Source organism: Talpa europaea, assembly GCF_964194135.1.
Source record: "Talpa europaea genome assembly, chromosome: 6".
Taxonomy (NCBI): domain Eukaryota; kingdom Metazoa; phylum Chordata; class Mammalia; order Eulipotyphla; family Talpidae; genus Talpa; species Talpa europaea.
The window spans coordinates 83,604,085-83,620,495 of record NC_140072.1 but is presented as its reverse complement, the minus strand read 5'-3'; the positions used below and the strand labels follow the sequence as shown (position 1 = coordinate 83,620,495).

Genomic DNA, 16,411 nt, shown 5'->3' with positions numbered 1-16,411 from the left:
TAAATACCTAGGGAAGGAACTATGGTTAATAAGAAATTACCTAGTGGCTTTCCGAGCATGCATTTTCTGGCAAATGCGGTCGTGTTAATAGTTTTATTTTAGTCATTCTAGTGTATTTTAAGGGGTGTTTCATTGTGCCGCTAGGCTTCATTTCCTTCTTGACTAATGATCTTGCACACATTTTCAATGTGATTATTAACACTTGTATGTTCTCTTTTGTGAAATATCCCGTCCAAGATTTACCCATTTAAAACATTGTGTTCTTTGTCTTTTTATTAATTCATTTGAGGAGTTCTTTATATATTCTGAGTAGAAGTTCTTTGGCAGGTATCAATGTTTTCCAGTCTTTGTCCCACCTTTTCATTTTCTTCATGATATCTTTTATTTTTATTTATTGATATATTTTTAAATTCTTTTTTTTTAAAAGATTTATTTATTTATGCCTACAAGAACTGGGGTACAGGCCAAAGGTGTGGGTGGTAAGAGGATTCACCAGAGACAGAGTAGAGAGCAAAACTGGCACACTGACTGAAATACACTGTTGAGGGGAGCAGCGGGTGAGTCAGGAGATGTCTGCTGTGCCATGTGGGTAGCTTCCTGGCCCGGGATCAAAATCGTGCTGCAGAGGCTGTGGATCGCTTCATAGCACTGTGCTCAGCCCCTTGCGCCACCAGGAAGGCCCCAATGATATCTTTTAAAAAACAGAAATTTGGAATTTATCATCTTTCTTCTCTTTGTGGAGAATTCCTTATCTGGGAAGAACTTCCCTGTCTTTGAGACAACTGATATCACACACAGGATGTAGTAATCATTGGTGTTCTTGTTCCTTTTTCTCCACAAACTTAGAGTCAACTTGATAATAGGAGTTGTGATTTATCAAGTGCTTTATACTCAGTGTTATGCTTGGCAAGTAGCAGGTACTCAAGAACTATTTATTATCCAAATTCATAAACGTGTATGCTGAAAATTGGAAGAGTCAAATTTCATTGATTAATTTCTTCGTACATCATTTTCTCTTCTTGAAAACAGGGTAAGTTCCTCTCTTACCTCACTCACAAGCTTGTGCAAACAATGAAAGCATTATGAGGTTGTAAAAATGGAACTTATTTTTTTGCCCTCTAAGTCTACATCAATAGGAAACCTCTAAAGATAGGCTTTTCATATATTTTATTGAATTCTGAATTCTGAATTCCATTTGAAAAGCAGCATCTGTAATCCTTCAGAATTAGATGCTTCTGATGAAGTACTGGGATATCTTAAACCCCCCCAAAACCATATGATCAGTCAGAACTTAGTTTGCCACTCAACTTCATCATGTCAGAGTGATAAGCTTTTTATTCTAGGGAGGCTAACTAGTGTCTAAAATACTATAGACTATATAAAAACAACAATGGCATCATTACATCTGTCCAAGAAATTACACCTTAATGAATTCCATAGAGAACTCCAACTTCATCATGGACGCTAAGAAGTCTTAACTATTCTGACAGGAAGGTACAGTAAAAAAAAAATTGAAAATCACCAGCAGTACATAAAAATGACGGTCTAATTGAGGAAACAAAGTGCAATCTTCTCCTCTCTGCAGGAAACCACAGAGGGAGAAGCCCCTGCTCAGTGGACAATGACACACAATCAAGTGACATTCAGTACATTATGAATTAAGCATCTGAGAGCAGAGTGACTTTTTCCATAGCAACAAAACCTCAGAAAGTCTAGAATTTTATTGGCTAGATTCTCACATTCTTCTTCCAGGGCAGCATGACTCTTTGAGAACCCTGCATGATTTGGAGGCCCAGAAGCAAGTGTGCTATTCAGATATTCAAGTTAAAATGACAACCATGTACAGAAAAAATGTATAACGAGTCAAAATGTTCATTTTCAAAAACGTAAAAACTAAACTTGAGAACTAATGAAAGATGAAGTTTTAAGGATTGTTTTTGTTTGCAACAACTCAGTGTTGGTTAATAAAAGAACATTTCCACTATTCATCGTGCAACCTTTGCTCCTGAAAGACCTGGTTCTGTTATGGTCATCAGAATCTCCAAGTCTCAGTTCAGGCTTTTTGCTGGGAGCAGGAGTGAGAGATACCCTTTCTCAGATGGCCATGCTCCTGTGCTGTGAAATTAACCCTAGGCACAGAAATGCTGAAGAAATGTAGCAGCTTGTAGAAGGTACAGTGGCAGCTGTGACCTTCTGTCATCATAAGGGGACAGGTGGCTCAGACTCGTCCTGAACCATGACCTGACGCTTGCACTAAACCACATGTTGATATTGCCCATATTCTCAAGCTTACTCCAAATAGACTTGAATTTTTTCTCTCATATGAGTTTTGTCATGATTGAACTGCCATAAACAGGAAATTGGAATTCTGATTGCAAAGTATTTGAGTTAAAACCAAGAACTATGTCTTTCCTTTAATGCCTTGTGTGCCTAGAACCATTGACTAGATGCTTAGCGAGTGAATTAATTAAAGTCATAAAAGGAGAAGGAAATGTACAGACTGTTGGAGTTGAAAGGTGATTTTTCATAAATTAAAGAAGCCAAATCCATAACATAAAGAAGCCAAATCCATCTAGGACTCATTTAGCTATTGATCAAAGAGAAAATTTATTCACAGAGCTTTTCAAATACAAACAAAATAGCACTTTTTTACTTTTTACAAAATGAATAGTGAAATAAATGTGATATAGCACAGTACGATAATGGACAAAAGAAAGTAAGATCTAATGACTGGATAATGTCTCTTATAACTCTCATAACTTCAATTGAATTCTCTCCTAATGGTGGACAGAAAGTCGCCCTTCATAAGAATATCATAGCAGAAGCTAATCAGAGAAATATTGCATATTTTCAAATAATATGGAAGTACAAAGTCTTAACTCTAAAGGTCAGCATGAAACACTGAAACCAAGTTAAGGGCATAAACAGTTTATGCAGGATATACAAAACACTGATAGGGTGGCTTATTGGTCCATTTATTAGGTTTAATGTATGCTTTATAAAGAAGTAATACTGTATTTAAGTGTATATTAAAAAGAAAACAGAGGAGTAATGTACTGCTAAACCCTCATGCCGTCTGTGTGTGCCATCTGTGTGACAATGTATATGTTTGCGTGTGGGCATGAGTGTGAATGCATACATCTGTGTGTGCACGTGTGCTTTCAGAAGCATGTGACCTACAGGGAACTTCTGGGGGATACTCTGCTTCCCAACATAATACTGTTTCTGCTAGCCCTTTTGATTCTCTGAGTTCTCATCTTTTAAAAAACAAAACAAAACAAAGCCTTGTTTGCATATATAGATTTGTTGTGTGTGTGTAAGTGTATTCTACATTAATAATACTCTGTGAAACAGAAACACCCAACACCCTACAATATTTTTAGCCTTTGGTCCCTTTTTCTCTACCATTCATGCTCTCCATTTCTTCCCCAAATCTTGCACTACCCTTCCACATTATATAACATTTCTGAGTCCATCGTCTTTCGTTTCATTTGCACTGTATGTTTCAGAACCACTAGTCCACCTTTTGAAAGCAGCTAGATGTTTCAGTCCCTCCACGTCCCTTCAGTCCATCATCTCCTCTGTTTGCTCGTGGTGGCTCCTTGTCAGTATGGGTAATGCTTCTGCTTCTTGCCTGAGAAACAAGCCAGCCATGTGCACAGCAGCATGGCGGTGGCAGCGCCTGCTCCGGTGCAGTAGTAGGCCCAGCCGATCTCACACTTACCTAGCAAGACAGGAGTGAAAGAGAAAACAGACACAGATCAGGATGACTTTGCGCAAGCTCTGTTATTTCTACCAGTATGTGTTTCTGTTGTATGGAAGTGTCACTGAAATACCCAATAGAAATATGGTGTAGGGCCTCCCCTGGTGGCACAGTGGTTGAACGCTGGGCTGCAAAGCTGCCCGCAGCCTTTGCAGCGCCGGTTCGATCCCCGGCCACCAGCAAGGGTCCCAAATGGCGTGCAGACCTCTCCTGCCGCGCCTGCTTCTCCCCTCAGCAGTGTATTTCAGTTAGTCTGTCTGTTCTGTTCCCCGCTCTGGCTCTGGTGAATTCTCTCACCCTCCTATGCTTCTGACTGTACCCAGTGCTTGTATAAATAAATAAATCTTAAAAAAAAAAAAAGGAAATATGGTGTAATCATTTAAATGGACTGACAACATGAGCTGAAAGCTATCTCAAGATTGAAGAAAATTAGAATAGTTGTGTGCATTTGAGAAGAACCTCAAGACCTATGCTTCCTGCTAGCTAAGAAGATACCTATCCTCCTCCAAGCCCCACACCCCTGGCTGAAATAAAGAAGGAATGACAGTAATGAGATAGGAGAAATGAAGATATTAATTTTAACTTAAATCACCCCAAATCATACATTTAATGAAGTACCATAGAAACAAATTCAAAATATATAGTCCTTCTGCAAAGGTCCACTCTAAGGAGAAGGCGCATTTGGAGGATAAATGCAAAAATGAATATTGCTATTTATGTGGAATTACCAAAAAAGTAACACACTACTATTTGAATTAGAGAATATAACCTCCCAAATTCTTCTGGAGTCAGCACTAACCTTTATGTTAACATTTCTTTCCTTTTTCTTTTTTTTTTTTCTTTTTAAAGGCGATATCCTGGTTACGGTGTTACCTTTTTTTTGCGTAGAAGAACCGGGGTGTAGGCCAGAGGTGCAGGGGGTGAGACAATTCATCAGAAACAGAGTGGGGAGCAGAACAGGTTATTTACTGAAATACACTGCTGAGGGGAGCAGCATGTGAGACAGGAGAGGCCTGCAGCACCATGTGGGTTAGCTCCCTGCCTAGGGATAGAACTCAGCAGTCGTGGTGATAGTGCTGAAACTTAATCCCTAGGTTAAAATTTTATGTGAAGGAGAACATAACGACAAGGGTTCAAATAGGTTCTGATCTTGCAACTGAATTAGTATTAATAATAATAACATACTGAAATGCTGAAAATATAATTAACAAAAGAAAAGAGAAGTAGTTATATTAATTTCAGCAAGGGAAGATTTCAAAGTTAGAAAAGTTACCACAAATACAGAGGGGCATTACATTATGACCAAAGAGTCAATTCTCTACGAATACATGATAGTCCTTAATACAGATATGTCTAATAATAGAGCCTCTATGTGAAGCAAGACTGACAGATTTCTAGGGAAATAGATGAATCCTGATCACAGTTAGAGACTTCAACACCCTTTTACCAGAAATGGACAGATCCATCAGCTAGAATAAGTCTGAAAGATCACAGTTGAACTCAACAACACCATCAATCACCTGAGTACAACTGACATCTATTGACAACTTCATCCAACCGAGTGCTGGCAAGGATGTGAAACAATAGGAACTCTCATGCAATGGTGGTGAAACTGCAAAATGTTTCAGCCACAGTGGAAGACAGTTTGGCAATTCTTAACAAAACTGAACATATTCTTACCATATGATCCAATAATCACACTCTTTGGTATTTACCCAAAGGAACTAAAAAATTATGTTCACATAAAATCTGCACGTGGATGTTTATAGCAGTTTTATTCATGGTTGTCACAACTTTGAAGCATGCAAGATGCCCTTTGGAGCCATAATTCAAACCTGGGTGTCATATTTAAAGAATAAAAAGTCACTGATCCCCAAAGCCTGTATGAGCTAGTGATTGGGGCTTCTGCATTTATTGATCCTTTTAAATTCATTTTTTAAAGATTTATTTATTTATGCATACAAGAACTGGGGTACAGGCCAGAAGTGTCGGGGTGTGTGTATGTGTGTGAGAGAGGATTCACCAGAGACAGAGTGGGGAACAGAACAGGCAGATTGACTGAAATACACTGCTGAGGGGAACAGTGGGTGAGTTGGGAGAAGTCTGCTGCACCATTTGGCTAGCTCCTTGGCCGGTGATTGAACTTGTGCTGCAGTGGCTGCAGATAGCCTCACAGTTTGTATCTTAACCCCTTGCACCACAGGGAGGCCCTTAAATTAATTTTTAACAGCATCTAAGTTATTCTTTTTGCATACACAATAAGAAGGAAATAATTCTATATTTTCACTGAACACTAATTTTCTGCTCTAGTTTTAATTCTAGTCAATCCTACAATCTTACTAAAACATGCTCCAAAACAGCCATTTTTCTCCCTTTTCTTATATATTACATTAGACATAAACACATACGTCAAGATACAAGGCTTTCACATTGAACATCAAAACCGTAGATTTAAAACCATATCCTTTTTACACAAGACAGTCATTTTTACATTATTCATTAATAACTTCTTTATTGAAACATACAGAGACTATTACGTATAGCAGGCAATTTAACTTCCTATCTTTACTGAAGTTCACCAGAGGGGTAGTTAGCATGTGCTATATACAGATAAGGAGAAGGGACATACTACAGGAATCTCTGGCTGTGGTCACCATTAGTCAATAGCTGCAAAATTATGTCAAAGCCCTTCACTTCTCAAAAGCACTCTAGGGCATTGCCTGTGAAGTCAGACAATAGGCTGTGCTGTTCAGTGTATAACCTAGGAGCCATCCTTGATCTCTTCCTTCCCATGTCCAATAATAACAACTAAAAAGCTACAAACAGGTATTGGTTACTATTTGTTCCCAATTGTTAGAAGAGCTTAACCTAGAGCAAATATTAATCCTCATATGTGGAACATGATGTGTGGGTGTGTGAGTATTATCCTGTCATTCAGATGGGAGACTGAGGCCGAGGAAAGTTCAATAACTTGCCCAAGGACCCACTATTACTAAGTGATGTGTCCTTTGCCTCTCTCTCCAAAATTTATCCTGTGTCTGGCCACTTCTTGAATGCCTACAGCACCCCCAGGCAGTCTAACCTGCTGTCCTGTCTCTTTGCTTTGACAGAGCTTTCCTGTCTCTCTGCTTCGACTTACAGCATCATCTAAAGCAAAGCAGACAGCTGGCTATCTCTTTAAAAATAAATTCTGTTGTCACTTTCTTACTTAAAACTCTCTAATCAATTCTCAAAAATCCAATCTTCTTCCAATGGCCTAGGAGGCCCTAAATGAACTGAATCTGCCTGCCTCTCAGACCTCATGGCCACCTCCCTCTTGTCTTCTGGACACCCTGCTGCCTTCTCTGGATTACAGCAGGCTTATTGCTAGCATGGGTGTTTTACACCGTCATTCTTTCCACCCAGAAAGTTCTATTTCCAGGTCATTGGAGAGCTGCCTCCTTCTCAAATGATACCTCTGTAAGGATACCTCCCACACCCTACCTTTCACCTCCCTTGATTTGCCATGATTTGTAAATACTGAGCATGTGGGGTGTGTGTGTGTGTGTGTGTGTGTGTGTGTGTAATTCATTCTCTACTAGAAGGGAAGCATCAGTTGGGGAGAGCAACAGGCTTAGCTCCAAGATAAATGTTGAGGTAAAAAAGACAGAAAGAAAAGAAACAGACACCAGATCTTGAAAGACAAAGTAAATCTTGGATTTTACCTTAAGAGTAACTCTAATCTTATTTTGGCACTAAGTTTTTGAAGAGAATTTCCCAACTGATTATGCATTTATAGCCTCATACATAGTATATTGAATTTAACAAGATAATAGATCTTGAAAGATCACATCTCTATCTCAGGGCAGTCTTATTGACACAGTGACCTCCATTAATACTGATAGATAGGAAAAGGATTTTTCAAGTGGGAGAGAATACCTTTCATGGACCGGATTTGCTGAATACCATAGGCTCAAGGGGCTCTGAGTCTTGGGAATAATCTCCGTTTTGAATTATTCTCTATCTGAATTAAATACATCTAGGAGGAAGAATTGATAAAGAGCTAAGAGATGACAAGTGGTTTACTACCTTTCAAAAAGTCAGCAAAATTTGTGGTCAGTCCATTCAGCAGAGAGCTCATAACAGAACAGAATCAATTGTTCATTAATAACAAGGTATTGACTCCCCACAGTTCCATGAACTCACATGAAAAGCAGAGAACATAATTCTTTAATTATTGGACATTTAGTTGAGAAAGAGTAGCTGGTGAGACTAGTTATTTGAGAATAATAGACAGAGATGAAAAAAAATAATGGCAAAGAGGAAAAAAGTAGCTACGAAAGACTAACTATTGGAGGACCAAGGAGGTTAACAACCCACCTACCCACCCAAGTCCCACTGTCCCTCAAAAGACCCAGGGCTGGAGCAGCGTGTCTCACACTCTCCTTGCACTGCCATCTTCCTGGGGCCAACCCACCTCCTTGTCTTGGGAAGTGTGTCCGTGTCATTTCTAATATTTTCTATTTCCAGAGCCTTTCTTTTTTGTGTCATAAAACAAGTAGTCCACTCATCAAACCGACTATCAGATGAAAATGGGAAGAAAGGAAACTAAATAAAGATACTTAAAAATGTACCATAGTAGAAGGACGGTTTGTTTGAGGATGTTACAATATATTGCCATGAATTGCACCTATATGTGCATGTTTATGTATGTGATTTATATATACTTTGTGGTTAAAATTCAGCAACTGGCTAAGATCCAAAATGAGTGATTAATGTTCAGTATGATTTTAAAAACCCCTCTATTTCAGATATGAAGACTTCATTTACTAAATAATTCACAAAATACATAATTATTTGATCAAAGGTAATTTAATATTAACTTATTCTAAAATTTTGGATTATGTAGAAACACAACCAGCTTACTATACTAGTCTCAAACTAGTCTCATACACACAAACATACTTTTTACAAAGCAAGAAATGGTCAAGATCATTCTAGTAAGATCAAGATGTGTCAGAGTTAGGCAAACCTAAGGAAACACTATGTCATCCAACTCCAGATTGTTTATTCCTTTCCTCTCTCTCTCTCCATCCCTCCCTTGCTCTTCAGTTCAGTTATTGACTCAACAAATTTTTATTAACTTCCCACTCTGTCTAGGAGTCACTGGGGACTGGAGATTTAGTTGGCAACAAGATAGATATACTTCCTGCTATCAAGGAGCTATTGTTTAGTCAAGGGAGAAAGTATTAAAATAATTACATAATTTAAATTGTGATATGTGCTCTGAAGAAAGCAGTTTAGGATACTAAGACAGCACATCGCCAGGGATCCAATATAGTGTGAGTGGTGAAGGCGATCCTTCAATTAAAAGTGAAATTTAGGCTGAGACCTACCAGATGAGCAGGAGTGAGCTAAGTGGGATGGGCCAGGGTGGGAAACACAATGGAGAAATGTGGGTATGTCTGGATCATGGCTAAAGTATTGCTCAGAAAGAGATGACAACACCATGGGTGTAAGTGAGGGATGGAACTGGGTGTTGACAACCTCCAGACTATAAGAACTTGAAGCCTGAAAACTTCTCCAAGATATCATCTATGCGGTTTCATAGAAATGTGAGGAATTCAACATTCATAAATAAACCCTGAGCACCTACTAACAGGTTGCAATGTTACAGGAGGTAGAGACCCAGCAGTAAACACAATATGAAAGGGTTTTGGTCTTTTTTTTTTTTTTAAAGATTTATTCATTTATACAAGAACCGGGGTGCAGGTCAGATATGCGGTAGGGTGAGGGAATTCACCAGAGAAAGAGCAGGGAACAGAACAGGCAGACCGACTGAAACACACTACTGAGGGGAGCAGCGGGTGAGACAGGAGAGGTCTGCCCCACCATGTGGGTATCTCTGCGGCCAGCAGGGATTGAACCGACACTGCAGAGGCTGCAGACAGTTTCACAGCGCTGCGCTCAACCACCTGCACCACCAGGGAGGCCCAGGTCTTTGGTCTTAGGCAGCTTATGTTCTAGTAAGACTGTTTCTAAAGTACCAATCACATCAGTTGCATTATTTTGAAACCACCCTCATATATTTCACACATATGATTTGTGGACATTAAATTGAATTAAATCAGACAGGACATTTATTTTTCCTCATAAAACTATATATGTAAAAACATGGAGTTCTGTGAGAGATTATGGATTTTCTAACCACAAGCTGGACACTATAGCTTGAACTAATCAAAGGAAAAGGAAAAGTAGAATTTTTTCTCTCTGAACATGATTCCATTGTTATAACCCACATGCCCAAAAGTAAGACATTAGCACCGTGTTTTACAGTAATAGGAGATAAAAGTCCTCTTGAGTACATTAAGTTATACAGAAAGGGGAGACATCTAAGTTTTAAAAGATACAATAGTCTAAGAGTAGTAAGAGAACCAAATGAAATGGGCAGATAGGAGGCTATTCTTCCATGCCCTCCCTCGTCCCCTGTCACAGCAATAAATGTATTTTATTATAATGCAAACAGAAAGCATTTTACTAGAGGGCAAGTTTTGTCTGTGATTCTTTCAGGAAATTAGAGAAGCAAATCTACTTAAACTTTCCCTTTTGCTCTCTGTAATGCTCCATCAAACATGACTCCAAGCTCACTTGGTTGGCAAATTGCTGCTTTCAACAATGGGGAATACTATTCTTGACAGATAAAATAGAGGTTAATGGGACAGAAAGCAGCAAACTGCAGCCACCTGCCAAGTCGGTGGAAAAAGATGCAGCGGCGGCATTCCAGGACGCCTGGGGCAGGGGTGGGTGGACAGGTGTGGTGATAGTCTAGGGTGGCTCAAATTAGTTTTCAGTGCTGCTTCTGTTAGTTATTAGTGACAGAGGAAAGGTAGAAAGAACCCAGAGTTACACGTGACAGTGGCATTGCAGTCATCCTTTCCTCTTTTTGAGGACTCTGCAAATTAACTTCTGCCTTTTAATTAATTTGGTCAATTAACATTTCAGAGACTACTGTAGGTCACTATGTCTGCCTCCTTCGGCTCCATTTCCTGAGGTACTATAAGATGCTGGACCACATCAGGTGATCAATACACATTCATGATTTGAATGGATATCAGGTACTAGAGCTGTGCTGAGACTAGACATTTGAAATGAATACTTATACAATACAGTATAGGTGGTGAGGTAAGTCCTAAAGAGTTTAGAAGTGGTGTATCATGTAATCATTTTGCCCATGATGCTTTTGGGAAAGTAGAGAGGGAAATTTGTTTATACTTTTCCATTTGATTTCCATTTTGAAAATGAAGATAATCAAGATACATGAAAAATAAGTAACTTGCCCAATGTCTCACATAAATGATGAAGTTTAAGCTTGAACTTGGGTCAAATGATTGCAGTGCATTTTCCTGTGTTTGGAGGATGCATTAGGAAAATCTGTATTAAATGTATTCTTTTCGTTTGTTAGGTAGTACTGAATGAAGAAGCGAGGTTGGGCACAGACAGTGAGTGAGGGTCAGGGTGCCCCAATCCAGTAAAAACTGGTGTTCAGAAAAGCCCAGAAAAGCCCACACAATACTGAAGCAATGGAAAAATCTCATTCCAGGAAAATGGACCAGATAACCAAAAAAAAAGGAGACCCCACGGACCTCAATCAATCAACAACAGACATTGCCGAGATGTCCAAACCCCAAACCCACACCCTTTGCCCCCCATACTCCTGCTTCTTGGCCCTTCAGCAACCACACAGTTGGGACCCCTCTCTGTTCAGAGGGCTTTCCTGTACTTATCTGACAATAAATCTCTTGCTTTTCTTTTATATATATATCTGAAATGGCAGGTTTATTATGGGGGAGAAAATGGAAAGGGAAGACTCTCACACAGACACAAGCAGGCAGGAAGAGCTGCCCCTGAAAGGGACAGGTTTGTTAAAAGAGAGACCTGCACAGTCACGGGCGGGCAGTTTTGGGAGGAGAGCTGCCAATCTTTTGCTTTTCTGTCTAACTCTGGTCTCAATATTGAATTCTGTCCATGCAGAGATAAGACCTGAGAGTCCCTTGGGGCGTGGCTCCTAGACTGCAAGCTGGAATCAGTACTTGTCTTTGTTAGAATTTATATGCGAGAAGAAATAAAACACACTTTTTTCTTCCGTTGAATTCCCCAGTCTTAGAAGACTCCACATCCCTGTGCAACCTTGCATAGTTTTAGTTACTAAAGCTGTGTCCTGCAAACTTGGCCTCTAATTCCTGAGCCAGTGGAACCAACTGTCATTCTCTTGGCAATGCCAGTCCTCAAGAGCATGTAGGTCCAATAAACTTGCTTGATTAATTCAGTTGACTGGTTCATTTTGGACGAGAACCTGGTTTTGAACTTGTCCTTCAAAACTGGGTGTTTCTCAACACAAATGCCCAAAAATAGATGACTGGGTGAAGAAGATGTGGTCCATATACACAATGGAATATTACTCAGCAATCAAAAAAGATAAAGTCATGTAATTTGCAGCAACATGGATTGAGCTGGAAGGGATCATGCTCAGCAAAATAAGCCAGAAAGAAAAAGAAAAATACCGGATGGTCTCACTCATAGCAGGAATTTAGAAAACCTAAATAAAGTACTAGGAAAAAGACTAATTAAAATAAATTAAAAATCAAAATCAATAAGCAACTGTAAACCAGAGAGACACACTACGGCAGGGGGGCAGGCAAGGAGGGAGTAGGATCAAAACAAGGGGGGTGGGAATTGTATGGGGACTATAACCAAGATGAAAATGCATACATTGTGCAAAAATGAAAAATGAAGTACAAAATACATAAAATAAACAAAATGGAAAAAAAAAACTGGGCGTTTCTGACCCACCCTTAATTTTGAGCTGCACTGAGGAAGGGCCCCGAGTCCTGGGCACACTTGTCCCTCTTGGACCACTGTCCTGCTGTGTGTCCTCAGCAGCTGGTGGGAGCCACCATGTCCCCCTCGCTCCCACCCGGAGTTCTTGTCATGGTGCTGCCCATTGTGTGCCCTATGGACGTTCAGCACAAAGTGGGAACTCAGGCACTCCTGCCCTCTGACTGATGCCACCTGACACAAAACCTTCCCTTCCTAACATCTGCATTTGAACCTGAGCCGCTCGGTTCCCAGGTGACTTCTTTCCTCAGGAGGTCACTACTGAGTTTCCAGCTTTGTGGCCATACATGCCTGAGTGCAGATATAATAACTCAACCGACTCAATTTATCAAGGCAGAAAGGCTTTCATCTCTGTTATCTGTAAATGTTCATGTTAAGACAAATGTTAAGTTGTGTTAGGAAGAAGCAAGCTGATTAGATTTTCTCCTTGCTGATTTATAAGCAACAACAGCAGGAAGGTAGAAGGGTCCAAGGATAGAGAAAAACTTGTATAGCTTAAATGCCACAGACAAAAGTTTGAGAGGTTTTTCTCCTCTTGAATCTATCCACACCTTCCCATACCTTGTTTGCATATATGTATTGAAACCAAGAACAAGAAGGGTCTGCCATGGAACCAACTTCATTTGTTCTTTGGTGACGCTAATGAGCAAATGTGTTGCCAGTACGAAAAAATGAGAAAAAAGCAGATTTTAAATCTTTCACCAGGAATATACAAAACATCATGAGTTTAATGGAAGAAGCAGTTAAGATGATACCTCTGTGTCCAAAGAGAAGGACACCCAAATTTGAGTGGACAAAATAATCTGGAGGTGACTAGGCAGAGGCCGTGTGAGGTGTGGCTCTTTTTCAAGCTGCACTGTGTATTTATGGTGCAGAATGAGCTCTCATTGTTTCTCAGGGCTGTCCTGTGTGCTGCTTGGTGCCCCCTTAATATCACTCTACGTAGCCCCATGGATGTGTTCCAGGGGTGCTGCCCACAAGCAGATCTCTGGAATGCCACCTCCCTCGGGAGTAGTTCCCCAAGGACTAGAGAGTGGGAAAGTAATGTGATGGCAAAACCCCTCAAATCCAAGGCACCGGGTCTGTACAGAAAGTCCCAGGAAGCAGGGGCCATCCTGATGCCTGGAAGCATCCAGAGAGCCCTGCAGAGGACAGACCAGCATTTCTCCTCAAGAACTGTAGCTCTGGATTCTAATGTGCTCTGCTGACTGTGTCTTTCTACTTCCCTGCTCCCTCATCTGCAGGTTTAGGACAAATTTCAACTCTCCTGAGTACTGAGCGGCCTTTCCTTGAAACATTTAGTATGCCTCGGTGTGCAGGGAGTACTGGAGCAGCCTCACCACCAAAAATGAAGAAGCAAGAAATTTCTTAAAGGAAATTCTATGGGGACTACACCTGGATGGGAGGGGTGTGTGAAGCAAACATTGCTTAAAAATGAACAATGATGTAAAAAATACATAAATTAAAAAGAAAAAAAAAAAAGACTCCACGCCTTCTTTGCTAGACCCCCAGGTGATTTTGGTGTGGCTGCACAGGAAGGAAGGCTCATCCATTTCCTCTCACATCTGGACTCCAAGGGGGTTCCCTTTTGTACCACATCAGACCCTGTCATTGCTTTTGCTGCATTCAGGCTCCTTCCTGTTAAACTCTACCCTGTTCCAGGCTGCGCATCATCTCATCCTGAAATCCCAGTAGGAATTATGAAACCATGAAAAGGGTGGCAAAAATGTTTTGCCTACACAGCATTCCTGCAATACAAAGGAAACAACATGGGAAATAAAAATACCCTGTTCCTGCAGAAATGTGATTAAATTTCAATTTAAGGGTCAGAAAGTTATGGTGCATGGAACAGCATCTAAACTATTCTTGTGATCACACCAATCACACAGACCTCTGTCCTGTGGCCCGGTGGTTATTTTTGTTAACATATATTCCCCCCTTGTGCTGTCTGGCCAGCTGACTCTCTGCTTGCAGAGTTTTTATAATGCTTGTCCCTTAGTACTGAATCCATCCTACAGGTTTCACTAGAGATAATGTCACTGTTAAGATGATAAGTCACACACGTTGGCTGGATATACAGAACATGTACTGGTAGCCTTTGTGGTCACGCTGTGAACTGACACAGAATCCGATCTCCATGTGGGGGAAGAAGCTAAGATAACCAGTGGGGCTTTATTCAGTGTCTGGTGATAAAGATGATCCTTTGGCTTCTGTCTGTAGCTGCTATTTATAAAGCCTGAAACTACCATGTGAAATTCAGCTCCTCTGATTCATGGACGTCCCCAAAGAGGGTGTGAAAGGACCCAGACTGGCTGTAATTGCTACTCCTCGGTGTGACCTGTGACTGAAGCCAATTTTCCAATAAACCCGCAAGAAGAGGTGCTGCATTCCATCCCGATGGCATTTTATCTCCCCTCTCCCGTTTGTACCCGTCAGGCTTCCATCAGCCACCAAGCAGCCTGTGAACATACTCTCTGCATCCAGTTAAGTGGAAATGTGTTGCGGAAGCTGTGCTTTGATGTTGGTTAGCTGCCCTCAATTCAAGAGATTTCCCCGTGTGATTCCTCCCTGCTTGTAAGGCAGCTCTTGGGAACAGACCTAATCCAATTTGGTCAAGCACTATCTTGAGACTCTGGTAAATTACCATAATAACTGAAAAAGGGTGAGGGATGATGAAGGATAGTTACTTCCCTACCCTCATTTCCAAGTTCTAATGAAAGAAAGTCTCAGACCAAAGCCTGCAACACACAGACACTTATCAAATAAACAGCCATCAAAAAGCAGGCACAAAATAGCTCAATCTATTCTGGGAGATACTTCAAACCTAGTTCTTTATCTTTCTATGTGTTTGGACTATTACCTTGAATGAAAGAACCACTGGAGGTAATTGTAGCAAAGTTCCGGGGCAGAATTATATACCTCTTAGCAGCACAACCAGAAATCCTTCAAATCAAAAACTGAAAAAGAGCCTTTTAGGGGTGCTCAAGCCTTGGCTGCATTCTTAATTAAGGGCAGCATGGGCACCACTGAATGCTTCTGTAAAGCTGAACTGGTTGCTAAGAACATCAAGATAGGTACCTCTGTACTTGTTGGTAAACAGCCACTGCTCCAGGTGCCCCAAGTGCCCTATTGTTCCTTCTCTCCCTTGAAAACTGTAGAAACTCTTTGCCTCATGTCCCAGAACCCAAAGAATTTGTCGGCAGAGTGGGGCCCTCCCGGAGCCCCACTGTGAGTTGTATTCATTTTTGTTTAGGTTGGTCATGGCCTATTGGTCATTAAACATTTGGACTATTATTCAGACTCAATGAGACACTAATTCTTTCCCAAAAATGCATTTCTGACAATTGCTATACTAGTAGTAAAGCTTCTAGGGACAGTCAAGACGTCGATAACAGGAGCCTCCCTGGTGGCACAGGGACCAGTGTTAAGTCTCAGCACAATTATGCTATCACTGCCACAGCCTGAGTTCGATCCCCAACCAGGGAGCTAACCCACATGGTGCAACAGGCCTCTCCTGTCTCTCCCACTGCTCCCCTTAGTAGTGTATTTCAGTAGATACACCTGCTCTGTTCCCCACTCTGTCTCTGGTAAATCCTCCTACCCTCCCCCACTCCACACCTCTGGCCTACACCTCAGTTTGTCTATGCATCAGTAAATAAATAAATCTTTAAAAAAAGACGTGGACAACAGGACACTTACACCAGCAGCCTTGAGTGTCCAGTCTGGGGTGCACACCCTAGTGTGACTTCCCCTAACAAACAGCTTGCTGTGTAT

The 16,411-nt window shown here is 40.8% G+C and overlaps 1 protein-coding gene across 1 annotated transcript in view; it reads right to left on the bottom strand.

Annotated features, from left to right (window-relative positions):
- Positions 1-3,605: 3,605 nt before the first annotated feature.
- Positions 3,606-16,411, bottom strand: part of LHFPL6 (LHFPL tetraspan subfamily member 6) — a gene marked incomplete at its 3' end in the record, with an annotated part of 219,716 nt that continues 206,910 nt past the window's right edge. Inside the window, exon 3 of the mRNA XM_084235979.1 lies at positions 3,606-3,724. Within this exon, the coding sequence (XP_084092105.1) occupies positions 3,606-3,724 (119 nt within the window). The remainder of the gene's footprint in view (positions 3,725-16,411) is intronic.